Genomic DNA, 18,713 nt, shown 5'->3' with positions numbered 1-18,713 from the left:
ACAGCGGCGTGTAAACGTGCAGAACCAACACTAAACCACCGTAACCATCTTCGTGTCTGTTTCCTCAACAAAAAATTATGTTTTTTAAAAAACATAAGCCTAGAGCTGATATAAGCAAAAGATACAGGCTGGCAATAAACAGAAGAAAATGTGCTTGATGTAATAACATGGTCATGGTTTGTGGCTTGGGTCATTTATATTGTATTTATTACATTTTAATGATAAAATGTAGATGTTATTGTTTTATACATGCACGGTTTACTTGTGCAACAGAGCTACAATTATGTAAAAAATATATTAAACTTCTGTGTTTAATATACTGTAACCCTAAATTCACTACTGAAGATATTCACTGCCCATATCACTACTGAAGATATTCACTGCACACACTTGATATTTAGCTAAACTGCATTTAGTTGATTAGTACCTGTACTGTGCAGTGACAATAGATTTTTTTCCACACTATATGGACAAAAGTATTGGGACACCTGACTATACTTTTACTAAGATTACAATGGCTTAAATGATTGAAAAAAGATTAAATGAGCATAATTATTAACAAACACACTTCAAAATCTAGTGAAACATTTACCCAGAAGAGTGGGGGTTATTATAACAGCAAATGGGGATTAAATGTCGAACGGATATTTGAAAAGCACATAATGAATCTAATGGTTAGAGCCTTTCTTCTATCTAGCTGTCCTGTACATATATATATATATATATATATATATATATATATATATATATATATATATATATATATATAGAGTGCTGTATTAACATATTACTCCATTTTATAATTACTAATTTTTTTTTATTAATAAATTAATTATTTTAACATAAAACTCTCTCTCTCTCTCTCTCTCTCTCTCTCTCTCTCTCTCTCTCTCTCTATATATATATATATATATATATATATATATATATATATATATATATATATATATATACAATTACGATTAATCGCATGATGAGTGCCATGACTTCACTCATGATTAATCGCAACTTGAATGCACATTTTTATCTGTTTTAAATGTACCTTAAATTAACAATAAGTTATTGATACTCTAATCAACATGGGCATAGACAAATATTATGCAAATGTATGTTTATTATTAGTAAAGTTATTAGTATTATTAGTATTCTTGTAAATGTTTTAAAGTAATTATGGTGTTTTAAATTATGTAAATCATCAGGACACCAAATGGAACTTTTGCTATGTTTCCACACAGACGGTTTTAATTGCCGGACCTGTGCATCATGGTGGATTTGGCGCATCAGTAAAACAAATGCTTCATGATAGAATGATAGTGATAACAATAGAAATGACAAAAGCTTCGATTGTGATTCTTTAATCAAGAACTTAAAATAAAATACCCCAAAATACAAAAATAAAATAAAATCAGACTAACCATCACTCATAAGATTTATCATCACTTGTTATTTTTTTGACCCTCTGGTTGGGAAAAGTGTTTGGAAAGCATGATAAAGGTCAGCACTGTTTGGAATGTGGGAACTACAAGTGTGTAGTCTGGGTCAGAATTGTTTGAGATTTCAATAAACTTAAGTTTGGGATGTTGCAACAAGTCAGTGTTATAAATTGATTCCATGTAATTTAAGTTACAAATGCGTATTGTATGTAATATGTGTACTTTATTTATTAATTTTTAATAATATATGTAAATTCATTTTAACATTAATAACAATGCACTAGTGTTTCATCCTTTCAGTTAATGTAATAGCAGGTTACTGTCAAATATCGAGCAAATACAGTTTGGGTGGGCTTTTCTTTCTTTGTAATCACCTGACACACCTATCACTGACAGTCTTCATCAATCTACAGTCTGGTGATTATTATTGCTGTTGTCTTAAAACTATAAAAAGGATGTGCTAAATAACGGCATATCAACTAAAATAACCACTTAACCACTAAAATGCCACTTGCACCAACATTTCTTTATTTCTTTCTCAAAACAGTCTAAAACTGGAAATTGGGAACTGGTTGCTCAGTAGGTTAAGCTTAGGTTACTAATAAGAATGTTGAGGTTCATGACCCAGCACCGCCAAGCTACCACTGTTGGGGCCCTTGAGCAAGCCCCTTAACCCTCTGTTAACCATGGGCCAACCTTGTAGACTGGAAGTAATACGGTCTTTCATCAGTTCAAATATATTCTAGATGATTTACATATTGCCCAGTTCTATCACACACTTTGTATTCCTCACTCATGCCCTATCTTCTAGCATTCCTAGACTGGTCCCACCTTTTCCCAGGGTACTGGTCTTGTACCAATATGGTGGAATGAACTTTCCCTAGATGTCCAGACAGCTGAGTCACTGGCTGTTTTAAAATGATGACTAAATACTTATCTCCTTATTGAAAATATCATTTTTTCATTTTTATTTTCTTCATTCTTGTGCTGTCTGTGTGTTTTTCATAACATACTCTCCCCCAAAAAGTTTTTTTTTCTTCAAAGTATTTCTAGTCTGTGATCTAGTGAACCTGTATCAGGATGTACTTATTGACAGACTTCAAAACACTCTGTAATTCATTCTGGACAAGGGCATCTGCCAAATGCATTAAATATATAAACATCTTGGACTATTAAAGGACTCTTTTGTGGAGAGCCATAAACAAGAATCAAACTACAGTACATTCATTTAATTAAGTACTTTTTAAAGTATTTCTAGATGCTTGTTTTTCAATGCACTACATTCAGACCAAAATATCCTATTTTTAAAACATTACTTTTACAGTGCTCAGTGCTTTACATACAGTTGAATCTCATAAGGTTTCATCTGGATTGCAACCTTTTTCTTTCTCTGATACATCTAATGTTCATTTGTATTATCATTTCAGAGGCTGCTTTTTCAGTATTTCCATTTGGGGAGAATTTTACTTTAACTTCATTACATTTAAAGGTAAATATCTTACTGTCTTATTAGCAACATTTTGTAAAATCAGTTGTTACTCTGTTTTAATTGCATCTTGTTGGTAGCTACTTATCACCAACATACAGTACAGCGTCAGTCCAACAGCAAGAAGAACATTTAGAGAGGAATAAATGACGGAGAAACTCTTGACTCGAACTCATGGCCTAATTTACGTGATTTTTTTAAGTGGATGAAAAGACGGTTTTGGGCTTATGATAATTTAAAAAGAAATCTATCAGTGTTTGACTCATTCTATTAATAAATCTGAGTGCTGAGAGAACATTATAGCCATAATAATTCGTATTTCTTTGGATTCATATATTTAAAGACGAATACTTTTTGTAGTGAATGTTTAAAGGGACACTTTTACTTTTACCAAAGTAATATTTTACCCACTGTGTCCTGAATTTAACTGAAGTGCATGGTTTGTGTACTTTGTCCATTACATTAAATAGACAAAAATATAAAGAATTGTTTTTGCACAAGTCTTTTCAGAATTAACATTATAAAAGTAGTCAATTTGAATATGGAAATCGTTTATTTATGTTCTGTTTTGCAGACAGAAACTCACATCAAGGGCATGGACAGGGTACCAAAATAATCTGCAATATGAATTCAAATTCAATTTTATTTTATTTCTTACATAATTAAGAGCTATTAAATTACTTATTATATAACTTTAGGTTCTACAATTATGAACACTTCAAAGCATCACTGTTTGCTCTTTAACTCTAAAAGAAATGAAAGTCGAAGTCTTTTAATCACATTGCGGGTTAATGTAGGTAACTAGATTTTTGCACTTCTTGCCAAATCTGGTCGTTTCCTGCAATCAGTTCTTGCACATGACCCCTTTTTTTTATTTGTTATTGCTCTGTTGGATTTTGCCCTTTGATTAATGTCTGTCTGGATAATCAGTGCCTTGAATTCCTGCCTAGTTTATAAATGTTTTGGATTTTTGTTGCTATTTTGTAACTGCCCCAGGACCTAATGTCTAAACATTCTCTGAAGTCTCTGTGGTTAAAGTTATGATCACTGTAAGACTGTACAATTCATCTAATTGAATTCTGATTCATACGAATGTTTCACAAAATATATGTTAATATAATATAATGCAAAATAATCCACATTGAAACAGATAACCTGATGTCAATTCCAAAAATTAAACTATATATATTTACCTGGTGCCTAGCCCTGTTACCCTATACACTAAAATATGAGTTAAAGTGATGTTATACTTAAAATATTCTGTATATATATATATATATATATATATATATATATATATATATATATATATATATATATATTACTTTCTCCTCCACATTTTAAACTGGGCAGAGCCTTTATATTTATTTGTTGCACATATTTATGCATGTATTTATTAGCTGCACATATATTTACATATATTAATTTATGCACTTGTCAATTATTTACTATTTAATTGCTACTATTTGCACTTTTGTAGATGCTAAACTGCAGTTCATTACTGTGTACCTGAACAATGCAATGTCAATAAAGCTGTCTGTCTGTCTGTCTGTCTGTCTGTCTGTCTGTCTGTCTGTCTGTCTGTCTGTCTATCTATCTATCTATCTATCTATCTATCTATCTATCTATCTATCTATCTATCTATCTATCTATCTATGGGTCAGTCAGTGTTGAACATGTGTTTACTAATGCATTAAATAAATAAAATCTATCGACTGTCTATACACGTGGCCGCAAGAAAAATATGATGAAACAGCAAATAAGGCGGAACCACTATCGACTATCGAGGGCGGTCGACGTCACTTGAAACTCAGACCAATCGGAAAATAGGCGTGAGAGAACGCTGGAATCTTATTGGTTTAAAGTTCTTCCTGTGATTTCGCTTCCGTATATAAATAATTTAACCAGCGAGACAGTGCGGTATCTTAGGGGGCGCCTGCGTTCGGAGGAAAAGGATTAATACATTAAAAATAAAAGGAAAGAAAAGTACAAGTCTGTGAATAAAGCTGATTTGGCATAAATCTGTATAGTACACTAGTGTATAGAGGAAGCATGGTGGACAGTATTTACCGCACGCGCTCTCTCGGCGTGGGCGCCGTCGGCCTGCCGGATCAGTACGCGGACGGGAAAGCGGCGAAAGTGTGGCAGCTGTATATAGGAGACACAAAGAGCCGCACGGAGGAGTACCGCAGCTGGGTGGTGTCTCTGCTCAAACAACAGGGCTGTAAGATGGTGCTGGATGTGGCTTGTGGCACGGGGTAACACACACACACACACACACACACACACACACACACACACACACACAGACTAATGCCTTTCCCCAATCCTGCCTTTGCAGTCCCTCGTCATTTGCATAATAATGCATGGTGCTGACCTTCTCAGCTGTCATGATCTTCTCATAGTGTGTTTGATTAGACAGACAATAAAGGTTCAGTTCAGGAGATCTCAACATACCTCCACGTTTACTCTACGTGTTGTTCATTGAACCAAGTTAAAAATAACACTCCATTGCATGAACAACTAAACTGACCAGTTATATACAAATAGATATATATATAATACTAAAAGGGAAGAAGAAATCCTTTGGTGTCATATATACAGTCAAATACCTTCCTTCATATATCTCAACTTGTCAGGAATTCAGGGTCAGGGCACAGGGTCAGAGCCAGCACAGGGGTTTAGGTCTTGCTGAAAGACCTGACAGTGAACTTGACACCTCATGATCAGTTTCCCAGAGCATTAACCAGTGAAAGTCTGAGAGGTTGGAAGGCTTTCAGCTTGATTTTAGAGATTTTGGTTGTGACCATTTAACCACCAGAGAATCAGTGAGGTGAAGCACAGAGGACGGATGAGGATTTCTGGAATGTGGTCCGAATGCCGATTCTTCCCAAAGCTTTCTGACCTTGATTTTAAGTGGTTTATGCTCTGGGAAACTGCTCATGAGGGGGCAAGTTCACCATCAGGTCCTTGCAGTTCACTCCAACTTTAGTAAACCAGACCTTCATGGAGCTCCATTTAGGCTCTGTTAGTTCCTGTAAATCCTACAGCATACACACACACATCCTGCTCTACAACAGTTTACACGACATAACTTTGGGGAAGGAATGTAAATGTATGTGATGGTTAGGTGGTCATATAATGTTCTAAACAAATGTACAGATAACATGGCTGTGTTTAAGGTAGGTCAACATTACAATGTGGAGATGATCTTCAGGAGATACGCTGATATATCTCGCTAAACACAGTCATGAATTAATAAGCTGGAGCAGGTGCTTTAAATAGGACATTTGCCAAAAGAATTAGTATTTCAGATCTATAGGACCGGAGTTTAGCTCCCTGGTCCACTGGCTAGAAAATGTTCTTTTAACACTATCAGCCAGTGGTTTGTTGACCTTGACAGTGCTATGCCTTATCTCTGAAATGTGGTTAAGCACAGGTGACAAAGTTTGGATTTGCTCTGTTTTATAATGACTCTGAGAAAGCGGATCTCAGTGACTACCGAAGACCACCTTCTCACATGATGAAGAGTATAGAGTTGTGTATTATTTAAATGAAATAAATATTTTTAAAGGGTTCAAGGGTTTTTACACATACTGTAATCTTATTTTATTAAATAATATTGATTCATACATTTCTCTATACCATTGTCACATTTCATAACAATGACACTTGTTTTAACTGTGTTTAATTGTGTAATTGTTTACTGAACACAAATTGCATTGAACCGGAGCAGTTATGGATAAACCATTGCTAGTAATTATTATGCCAAGATTGGGCAGTAAGTTTCTAGTGCAAGACAACCAGCTGGCAAAGATGGAACCATATGGAAGACCCTAGGGAGCTCCTAATTTTAATGTGCGATACATTTTTTTTTTCTTTCTTTTTTTTAAGAATGACAATTTAAAGATTATGCTGTTTTGACTTGCATTGACTATTTCTTAGAAGTGCTCATGTGCAGGAGTGGCTGCTATAAACATGCTATCAGAACTAAGTCATCATTCAGAAATGTACTATTTATTGTGGTTATTAAAAAAAATATATAGAATGATATAAATTGTATAGCACTACCATGAGCAGGCATGTTACACATCATTCATGATAAAGCTTGTATTTTCTACTCTGTTGTCTTTTTTCTTCCCCCCAAAGTGAGTTTGCGGGAGAAACTAAAAAAGAAAGTTGATGAGCTAACATTAAATAATACAGTAAAAGTACAAGGGCCGAAACTGTTTATTGGGATTTGAAGAAAATATGTTTGTAACACAACTTAAAGACTGTCTAAGTATTCTAAACATTTAGAATCAGGTTTATTAGGGAGGCGTGTTGACACACACACATGGAATTTGCTTCCAGCTGTTGTTGACTCTCAAATGTACAGACATAAATAACACTATACATTTAGCTGGGACTAGCCAAGACAAAACAGACAATTCAAGACGAAACCAACTGAGACAATATATACAATACGAGTATTAAATAGGAATACAGAGTATATTAAAGATCAATAATGTACAGAAAGTGTGTGAGTGCATTGTAGTGCAAATAACAGTATTGTGTCACGTAAGATCAATAGTTTACTTTAGAACTTTTGTACAATCTACAGCAGCAGTAGTGTGTGTAACATATACGGATGATGTGATGACTGACTTTTCTGCTAATGCAGTACTTATAGATATGAAGCAGGGAATATAGTTAAGGCCAGTTGTTAATGAAGGTGATTGCCTGGGGAAAGAAACTGTTCCTGTGTCTGGCAGTTTTGGTAAACAAAGTTTTGTAGCAGCTGCCAGAAAGGAGGAGTTGAAAGAGGTTGTGTCCAGGGTTATTTTTCCTGGCTGTTTTTTGGTTCTTGTAAGGTACAAGTCCTGGAGAGTGGGCAGGGGTGCACCAATGATTTTTTTTTTCTGCTGCCTGTTCTTGTCCTGTTTTATTGCTGCTCCAAATCAGATGGTGATGAATGTGCACAGGACAGATTCAATAACTGCAGTGTAGAACTGTATCAACAGCTCCTGTAGCAGGCCATACTTCATTAAGTGGCATAGAAAGTACATCCTCTGCTGGGCCTTTTTGAGAATGGAGTTTGTTTGATTCCCATTTCAGGTCTTGGGAAATGGTAGTTCCCAAAGACTTGATGGTCTTAGTTTGTAGTGTGTTTAGCTCTAGGTTGTGCTGACTGTACTATAGCACCAGACGTTTCACCTCCTGCTGATATCCAGACTCATCGCCATCTTGGATGAGTCCAATAAATGTAGTATCATCTGCAAGTTTTATGAGTTTAACAGTTGGATCAATGGATGTGCAGTTGTTAGTATAGAGGGAGAATAGCAATGGGGAAAGGACACATCCCTGAGGAGCGCCAGTGCTGACTGCCCGAATACTGGCGGTAACCCCGCCCAGACTCACCTGATGTTACCTGCCTGTCAGGAAGCTGGTGATCCACTGACAGATGGCAGGGGGTATAGTGAGCTTTAGGAGTTTGGAGTGGAGAATTTCTGGAATTATTGTATTGAAAGCTGAACTGAACGACAAACAGAATCCAGGCACATGTCTCTGACCAGTTAAGGTGTTGCAGAATGTAGTGCAGCCTCACGTTATTGCATCATCCATCTATCTGTTTGCTCAGTAGGCAAACTGTAGGGGATCCAGCAGCTGTTCTGTAAAATCTTTTTATTAAACATTGATAAGATGAGAAATTATCAAATGTTTCCTTCCACCACCAGCTGCCACTGTATGTGCAGATATGTTCTATTCAAGATATGAACATTGGCAATGAACTTGTCATTCATTTAGAACTGATTACAATTTGTTCGCATGACACTTTCTGTGGGTCGAGTTCCTAAGCTCAGAAATCGTCTTCTCAGCTATGTAATCAGGCAGCCTACACTTTTAACTTAAAAAGAACACAGGATATAATAATCGATATTTGGTGTGCTGTCGCTTTGGCCTGAATGTCGACTAATTAATGATCTAGTCAGGCACTGATGCAATGGGGTTGACTAAAAGATTTACAGCAAAAAAAAAAGATGTCATGAAATTAAAGTTCTTTTAAGAAATAACCATGTCTTTAAAATCAAAATTTCATTATTTTATTAACAAAAAATGGAATTATCAAACCTTCATTTAAAAAGCCATTTGAAATAAAAATGGTACTGATTAAAATTCATTGCAAAGGTGTTCATTAGGGTTGAGGTCAGATCTTTATGGCAGGCCATTCAAGATCTTCTACTCCATCTCATGTAATTCATATCTTCATGGAGCTAGTTTTGTGCACAGGGGCATTTTGATGCAGGTTTGGGTGTTCTAGATCGATTAAAGGGACAAAGATTTCCTGTACAAACATGAGCATCCAGCTTTGTGTTAACACTTTGAGGAAGAATACATATACACATATGGCGTCAAGCGTCTCGATACATTTGCTCACATAGTGTGTACTTAATACATGAAAAATAAATGTGACCAATTATAATGCAATTAGAGCACATATTACGTTTTACTACAATTAGGAAGAAGAATGGATCACCAGATCATGTTTTTCATCCACAATTGTTAGATTTAATATTTTAAAGCGTTTGTGAAACATTCATTCATGTTTTAAATAAAGAAAAGCTAAAATCTGTTAAACCCTTGATTCATAAGAATTTCCCGTCAAACCTAACGTTAAAACTTCACTTTACAGTGTGTTGCAACATACCGACACTGGAGACTCCTTCCAAAATAAACATGTCCTGACTGGAAAATCACCTTCTGGAAAGGAACTACTGTAACTTCCATCGGATTTAGAATTTCAAGCGTGCTGTAGAAAAGATTGATTGTTTTATATTAAGTTAGTTGTACTCGTGACCTTTTTTCCCCCAAAACTTTGCAAGGCTTCAATCAACCAAAGACAAACGTGTTCACGGATTCTTTTCAAACCATATAATAATATAAACACCAGGATGAATATGAAATATAAAACAGACTTTCAGATTAAAAACAAACAGCAAGTGATGCATTTAAATCGGTGCATTTCCTTTACTTTTTTTATGCCATCATGGAAAGTGGTACCGTTTTCAATATTATCAGTACAAGTCTGTACAAGTCCTACAAGACTTAGTAAAATTCTAAGTCTGTTCTAAAAATATTACACAATTAGCCTGCTTTACATGCAAGGGAGTTTTTCCTTGCCACAGTCGCCATGGCTTTCTTATCAGGGATTAATGCACACCATTCCCCTTAACTCTTAAAATTTTGTAAAGCTGCTTTGAGACAATGTCTGTTGTAAAAAGCGCTATAGAAATAAACTTGTTTTTGATATTTATGTTCTAAAAAGCATAAGGAGGCTAACCTGACCTAATAATAACCCGTACTCATGCATAAAGCAGCTGACTAAACAGCAGTGTACAAAACATACACTATTTTCTCATCACACCATACTCCGCTCACCCACATACATACAGTACATACATGCATACATACATACATACATACGTCTGCAAACCTCTCATTCGCACCATCACTACTGCTTCTGAATCAGGAAAAGCTTTCACAGTGCAAAAAGACTCAAGTTCAGACAGTGTATACCGACTCATTCCTAACATAACGCGTATTGCAAAGTGTGCAAATGCTTAAGAGGGGATATGGTGTGAAATTAATTTTACATTAGAAATTTGCTTGTAAAATTCTCTTCTGCGGAAATCTGTAAGTGCTTTTTATCGATACTACCTCGAACATAGATGAACAAAGAAAATACATAAAAAAAGGATAAACTGCTGTACTGGATAACTGTAGGGTGACTCTCAGTGATCATTAATTAAGATAGAGCTAGATAGAAGCATACATACTGTTTAGACAATATATATATATTTTTTTTTTCCTTTTCCTGCCATTTGTGGTTCTTCCACAAACATAAATGTTAACTAATTATCAAAGAATTAATTCTACCTTGATTTAAACTAGGAGACCCAAACCGATTCCAGCATAATGTCCTGTTGCACAAAGCCAGCTCCATGAAGATGTTGTTTACATGGTTGGAAGTGTGGAAGATCTTGAGTGACCTGCTATTAAGCTTTGATCTCATCCCTATTTGGATGAATTGGAACACTGACTGCACCCCAGGCCTCCTCTTCTTCATTAATGCCGTTGTGGCTGAATGAGCACAAATCTTGACAAACACACTCTAAAATCTAGTGGAACATCTTCCCAGAAGAGTGGAGGTTATTACAACAGTAAATGGCAACTAAATGTGGAATGAAGTGTTCAGAAAGCACATACAAATCTTATGGTCAGGTGACGACAAACCTTTTTCCCTACAGAGTTGCAATCAACTATCTATAGATACAGGTCACTGCTTAAAGCTCTGTATATTAATATACTTGGTGAGGAATAGGATGTTATTAAGCAAAACTGAAGACACATCAGGTTTTTTTTTTCATTGAAAAAGTCACAAATTCAAAATGAGTTTAATTAACAGTTTGATAGACATTTTTGTCCACAGTGTTTATTTGATACCATACGAGTTTAAGCAATGAACATACTACAATTGCCTTCACAGCATTATTGCTATATTCCACATTGCATGTCTGCAGCTTTGCATGTTGAACCCTTCCTGGAATCAGCTGATCTTCACTTAACAAAAACAAAACAAGTGGTTCAATATTCATACTGATGGGTAAGGCGGTTTATTCAACAACATATTTACAGGACAGGACAATTTTATTTTTCTATTTTTATTGAACTGGAGGTACATTACAAAGAGCAGTTCTAGTTCTAATATTAGAGCACAGCATTTCTGATTTGAGATATGAGATTATTTTTTTATATGTACAGAAAACAGTCTTTTACAATATACAATGAAAATCTTTATCCTCTAGCAGCCTATGATATCAATTATAAGGATGTGTTTGTTGAATTTAACGTTAATGCTACATGTGGCCTGGGATGACTTTATCGCTGTTAATTTGGAATTCATACATTTCCAACCCACAGATACACAAAGTTCCTTGATAAGAAAAGCGCGTCCTATGTGCTCATGTTTCTTAAATATTTTTCAGCCTTGGTTCTCTTCAAATGGTAAATAAATTCCAAGCACCGGTTCAAGACCGATCTCACAGGATTTCCTATAACAAGGCAGTTTAATATCAATACGTTCATTCTAATGTGATGTTTCTATTGCAACAGTTAATCCAGGCGAGCTGTAACACAGAGACTATTAAGGGCTAACAGAGTATTATTTATCACACTTTATCCACTGTACAATTACCCATATAGCAAGACATTCTCTAAAGATACATTTATGTAACATTTAAGGAATCTTTAGTGTGAGTGGATAAAAGAGGGCTAGTGAGGGAGAAAATGCTTACAGCCACAATAAACTAAGTGATAACTGGAGATAACTTGTTTAATGCAAATGTCAAAAGATTAAATGTGGCTACTAGACTAATTGCTTAATGAAATACAGTACATAAGAAAAACCTTTTGGCATGATGCTGTGGTATAAGAGGACCAAAATGTTTTGGTGAGTGCTATTACAAAAAAACAAAACACTCTGGTTTAGCAACACTCAGTCACATGACACAGTAGTGAAGAGCCTTTTTATGTACATTGGAGGAAGATGATGTACATCTTATCCCAGAATTAACTCATTAGCCCATATCAAGCATATTGACAAAGCTGTTACTGCTTCTTTTCATAGTGTGGACTCGATCATGCTGCTGGAGGAGGGTTTCAGGGTGGTCAGTGTTGATGCCAGTGACAAGATGCTGAAGCATGCACTCAAGGAGAGATGGGAAAGGAGAAAAGAACCAGCGTATGATAATTGGGGTGAGAAACTAATTCTAACCTCGCATCGCAGTCCAGTAAACGGCTTTAATGTAGACTTTGTGAAACTGATTATTCCCTCAATGTTTCATCTTTGCCTCACAGTAATCGAGGAGGCTAATTGGCTTACGCTAGCTGACGATATTCAGAAGCCAGGAGACGGATTTGATGCAGTTATCTGCCTGGGGAACTCATTTGCTCATTTGCCAGATTTTAAAGGTACAGTGTAGTAATTGAATTGATTAATCGTACTGATTAATGGTTGTAGATGTGTTCATTGATTGAATATCTTGCAGGAGATCAGAGTGATCAGAAGCTGGCTCTGCAGAACATTGCAAGCATGGTGAAACCTGGAGGAATCCTGATCATTGATCACCGCAACTATGACTACATTCTCAAGACCGGCAAAGCGCCAGAGGGCAAGAACATTTATTACCAGGTATTCCAGTGGTAAGAAATCTTGTGTCCAAGTGGCCCCTGTACCAATCAGAAGAAACCTGAAATTTTGTAAGTGCTTGGGTATAATCTGTGAGTAGGCATGTATGCTTGGAATAAAACAAGCCAGTGTATCATGCAGTTTTTTTTAGGAAAATAATCATTGTTATAGTAATTTGATGCAGCCACGGTGTTGATTTCTTTTTTCCATTAACAACATTTCCCAAGGGTTTTATTCCGGTTATACTACAGAAATATCACACTTTTTTATAATTATATTTATATCATATTTAAAGCAGTGCCATTATAGAAAAAAATCTGTGGGGGTTCTGTGGTGAAATGTTACACTTTACTGCGTAAATAACGTTTATAAGTATTGCTAATATTTATGCTTCTCTTTGTTATGCGGTTGCAGGGAAAAGAGATGGTAAAGGTGGAGGAGTTTAGGTGCCTGGGGTCAACAGTGCAAAGTAATGGAGAGTGTGTTAGAGAAGTAAAGAAAAGAGTGCAGGCAGGGTGGAGTGGGTGGAGGAGAGTGTTAGCAGGAGTGATTTGTGATAGAAGGGTATCTGCAAGAGTAAAAGGAAAAGTTTATAGGACTGTGGTGAGACTTGTGATGTTGTATGATTTAGAGACAGTGGCATTGAGTAAAAGACAGGAGGTGGAGCTGGAGGTAGCAGAGCTGAAGATGTTGAGGTTTTCATTGGGAGTGACGACAAAGGACAGGATTAAAAATGAATTTATTCAAGGAACTACTCATGTAGGACGTTTTGGAGATAGAGTGAGAGGGTTTGGACATGTGCAGAGGAGGGACATGGGGTATATCAGTAGGAGAATGCTGAGGATGGAGCCACTAGGAAGGAGGAAAGAGGAAGGACAAGGAGGAGGTTTATGGATGTGGTGAAGAAAGAAATACAGGTAGTTGGGTTGAAAGAGGCAGATGTAGAGGACAGGGGGTATGGAGACGGATGATCCGCTGTGGCGACCCCTAATGGGAGAAGCCGGAAAAAGAAGATGCTTTTGTTTGTTAAATAACAAAGATGATATAGTGTTGTGAATAGGTCTATATGTTCTAGTTATGTTTGCAACATCTATTGTTAGTTTACATTGTTTACATGAACATATATGGCATTTGGCAGATGCCTTGATCCAGAGTGACTTTTGTCTCATTCATACAACTGAGCAGCGGAGAGGTTAAGGGCCTTGCTCCGGGGCCCAGGAGTGGGAGCTTGTTGGGGCTGGGATTTGAAATAATTGCTTTCTGATCCAAAGCCCAATGATTGAAACCGCTTAGCTATCACTACCTACATATTGTTTCATGTAGCAAGTGTACTGTGTACAGTGTGTACAAGTCTAGTTCATTTGACTTGATTTTTGAGGGCCGTTTATGTGACACGTACACTACACACTTCCCTGCTGTTGGCTGTGACTAGATAAATGCTAAAGTATTAGAACAAATGTATTGTGCTGTGGTATTGATAACTCTACTGTGCACTGGCCTGCATCATACCACCTCATCGTTTCTTATTTTCCTGTAATTTCATGTCCCTGTGTACATTTAAGAAAGTGGTGCAAACAATCCCAGTACATCGCCTTTGATTACAGACTAGCGTGTGTTAATTTCAACGGCTTCAATCGATACATTAGGAACATGCATTCATCCGTAGTAACATTCCCATTATACAGAACTGAGGTTCACAGGTTGTGGGATTTGCAACAAAACCTTTACCGCTGTTTAGAACCAGTTTAGATCAAAATGCTTCTTTTAATGCCTCTGCTGGTGTTTGTACTCTAGAGTGATTTAAAACAAGACATCGACACGTCTGTACTGTGGGTAAACAACAAGGCCACCATGGTGACTCTGGACTACTCACTGGAGGTCCTACATGCTGAAGGATCACAGAAAGCACCTGAGACAAGGTACTGAAAACTAAGGAGCTCATCTCCAGTCTTCTGGGTATAGCACGGTTTAGGCTTTCCTGTCAAGACACAGTGTTTGTCAATATGTTATTATTATTGCTGTGCTTGTTCCTACTGTATGTATTGTACTTCACATCAAATATAAATGTTTGGTAACAATAGATTCAAATTCCCCATAATACATTAAACGTGACCCAGGCTCAAGGCAGGAAGTATTTAATTTTGATTTTGTGTGTTTTATTGGGTATCATAATGTCCTCCTAGAGGAGAATAATCAGATTTAAACCACATTTGGTCAGATTGATGTCATGAACTAAACTGCAAGAAAACTTCTGAGATTTTATAATAATGTTGCAATGGGCAGAGAATCAGTCAACATGTACAAACAGGAAGTGTGGTGTAATTCCTCTGAATAACATGCAGTGTGGCCCAAATTTCCCAACTGTTCAATAATGATGTATCGCCACATGTACATGTACAGTATAGTGAATTATTTTACATTCAAACACCACTGGCAACAGGGTTTCAATCTATCTTTAGGAGCTGCATCGTGATTTCTAAGACATCCTCAGTGTATAAGTGTGAAGAAATCTTCATATTTTAAATGGTGTTGCGATGACAAACATGATGCTGCCTAAACAGGATTCCACTGTGCGTTTTGCAATGAGACTTGCTCAAGTTCCAGTAATCTGTTTAACGCCATTATTATAATTTTTTTTTGTAATTCAACTTTTTTATTGTTCAACAGTCCAAACTTCAAAGTACATCAACACTGCATTCAAATAATCACCTTTGCTATTACACATTCAGCCACTAGTCACTGTCAGTGGAATACAATCATAATAAAAGCACATGGAAATTAAACAGTTGTTAATCAGTCCTACTTATTCAAACCATTTTTATATGTTGCCAGAAATTATCCAATGTTTTCTTCATTTCTCCCTCACTATGCAGTCTCCCAAACGTGCTCTTGTACGAAGCAATTTCAATCATCCCATCAATCAAATCTTTCAAGTCTGGGGTTTTGGGGCATTTCCAATTGTGTAAAATCATCCTGGTAGCTGTAATACAACCAATCTTAATTAGGGTATATACATTCTTTGCTATGTTTGGTACCATTAATTTATCTCCCAGAAGGCATAGTCGTGGTTCCACAGGTATATTAGATCCCATAACGCCATCATATCATTAAAAGATTTATATCTCAAAAAGCAATTTTTCTTTTTTTATGTATAGGGTGAAACCAAATAAAATGGCAACCTAAAAAGTTTGCTATTTTATTGAATTCTACGAGAATTAAACAAGCATTAAATCGTAATGTAAATCTGTCTTTTAAGTTAGAATATATGAGCTTAATAATGCTGGAGTGGTGTGGTGTGGTGTGATACAGCATGTCATGAAGCAGCGTGCTTTTTCATTGTTCTACCAAAGTGCATTTAGTGAGTAAAGACTGAATTTCTATTATTATTTGTAAGACAAGTTAGTTGTTGTTTTCATCTAAATTATTGATGACACGAACAGTGGTTTCTTAGCACCTCCTCTCTCTAGAAATCGAGAGAAATAAAAATTCAATCTTCATCTTTATTCCCAATGACAACTTTGTACTGTTTTTTTTAAACAATATTTTCCCTCTCATGTTGCTAAAATCTAAAGATTTCTCCATATCTACCATTTTCAGTCAATTAAACAAACCGCTAGATTGGATTGCAAGGTTAATCAGACTGATAATATTCCAACTCTGTGGTATTTGTGAATGTTAAATTTGATGACTAATGATGACTAAATCAAATTATTACTAAATCATCATGCACATCTCATGACTTATACCATGAGGAAAGAGCTTCTAATTTCTTGTCTGTCTTTCAGTAAATTCCGCTTGTCGTATTACCCTCACCAACTGGACAGCTTCAAGGATCTGCTGAAGGCAGCCTTTTTTGGAAAATGCAAGCAGAAAGTGTTTGGTGATTTCAAGCACTATACTCCAGGACAAGGAGAAGCTCCCTGTTACTTCATCCATGTTGTCGAGAAGACAGCTTGAGGCAATTTGTATGACCCAAAATGTTGCGTTTTGGAATAATCTGCATTATATCTGTTTCATTTGCTTTTGTTTTGATGAAGGTTTAACCTTGAAAGCCTTTCACAACAGCAAAGGCGGATCTGAAGACAAAACACAATGCGGTAGATCAACACCAAAAAAAACGAAGCGTACTAGGGCTGAAATACTGGTTAAATCTGTGTGTGTTTCTCATGTACATTATTTTACTTAACCAACTATGAAGTTCTGTTTTAACTGGAATTACGTTTACGGCTGTGCTTGGAATTTCAAACTTTAGATGATCATCCTACGCTTTTATAATCTTGTTATAATTTTAAATGCAAAGACTTGCATTGCAATATTTTATTCTACAACCACATGCCTTAAACTGAAACTGACAGACGGAACAAAGTTGTGTCAGGTTTACTCATCCAGATCCATGTTTCTAATGAACTAGATCCATTCAAATCCTCTGGTCAAACGAGTCTTTTACTTTGTTTTTTTATCCAGCTTTACTGGATACTACATCGCTGCTGATCTCTTATTAGACTGAGCGAGAGGTTCAAAAGTTATTACTCTTTTTAGTCTGAACAAGTCTGTATGGATATTTTCTTTCAAATTGAATGTTGTGTCATCAACAAAGACCTTTAAAAGTAAACTCTACCCTGAATGATTTTAATGGCACCAGACATTTAGTAAATGCTGTAATAAACTTCTGAGCTTAAATCTTTTTCACTGACTCTGTTATCATCTTATAAATGCTTCCAACAGAGTGGAGTTTTCTTTTAAGACAGCGATAGATTTACATTTTGAACAAAGCTTACGGTTTTCAAACATTTTCTTCTCTGAATCTATTGTTTTAATCGCTGAATTCTGTATTTTTGTGTGGTTTGCTTTGATGGTACAAAAGTGCAAAGTTCATGTACTATTTGTTCAACCACTGATTGTACTAAAGTGACCTTAAAAAAAAAATAGATGTACATTTTTAGGTCACTTTAGGTCACCTGTACAAAATCATTTGTAGTTTTTCCTATATATTTTGTCATGTGTCAATATAATATTGTTTGTGTTTAGGTAGGAGTCTGCATTATACTGACATTACTTTGGTATCCAATATTGCAGCAACTGGTTTAAGATCCTGGGTTACAATTTAGGTGGAAGTGAATAACAAGTGCAGCTTTTGTTATCAAAAGTGCATTTAATACCAAATGGTGTGTAATTATTTTGGTCGATTGTATTAAGAATGACTTGTAAATAAAAGTTAAATGAAAGTCTTATATTAAAAAGGTTTACAGAACTTTAATAAAATTGCTGTATCCAAATATGTGCTTTATATTTTTCTGTTGATTGGTGTGTGTGTATATATAAAAATGGCAGTATAAATGGTGTGCATTCTCATAAAGAGTATACACAGTTATAAAGTATATACACATATTTTGTAGGTATAATCAACCCTATAATTCTGTTATTGTGTAACATGAAATTTAAAATGGCTAAAGGACTCCAGGGTGAAAATACAAGAAATTTAGGTGCATTTAAGCCACTAATGTGTGTTATATATGTTTTAGATGGTCAGTAATGTCATTTAGGTTTTAGACAGTAATGCATGTAA

At 35.8% G+C, this 18,713-nt stretch overlaps 1 protein-coding gene across 1 annotated transcript; it reads left to right on the top strand.

Moving 5' to 3' along the window:
* Window positions 1-4,818: 4,818 nt before the first annotated feature.
* On the top strand, window positions 4,819-18,423 carry gnmt (glycine N-methyltransferase). The gene is made up of 6 exons (XM_046855785.1): window positions 4,819-5,177; window positions 12,587-12,714; window positions 12,817-12,930; window positions 13,008-13,150; window positions 14,942-15,066; window positions 16,933-18,423. The coding sequence occupies exons 1-6, from the start codon at window positions 4,972-4,974 to the stop codon at window positions 17,102-17,104; spliced, it is 888 nt and encodes a 295-aa protein (XP_046711741.1). The 5' UTR covers window positions 4,819-4,971; the 3' UTR covers window positions 17,105-18,423.
* Window positions 18,424-18,713: the final 290 nt, after the last annotated feature.

Source organism: Silurus meridionalis, chromosome 8 (genome assembly GCF_014805685.1).
Source record: "Silurus meridionalis isolate SWU-2019-XX chromosome 8, ASM1480568v1, whole genome shotgun sequence".
In the NCBI taxonomy this organism is placed as follows: domain Eukaryota; kingdom Metazoa; phylum Chordata; class Actinopteri; order Siluriformes; family Siluridae; genus Silurus; species Silurus meridionalis.
Note: the sequence above shows the minus strand (reverse complement) of the source record. Positions and strands in the feature narration are given on the sequence as shown.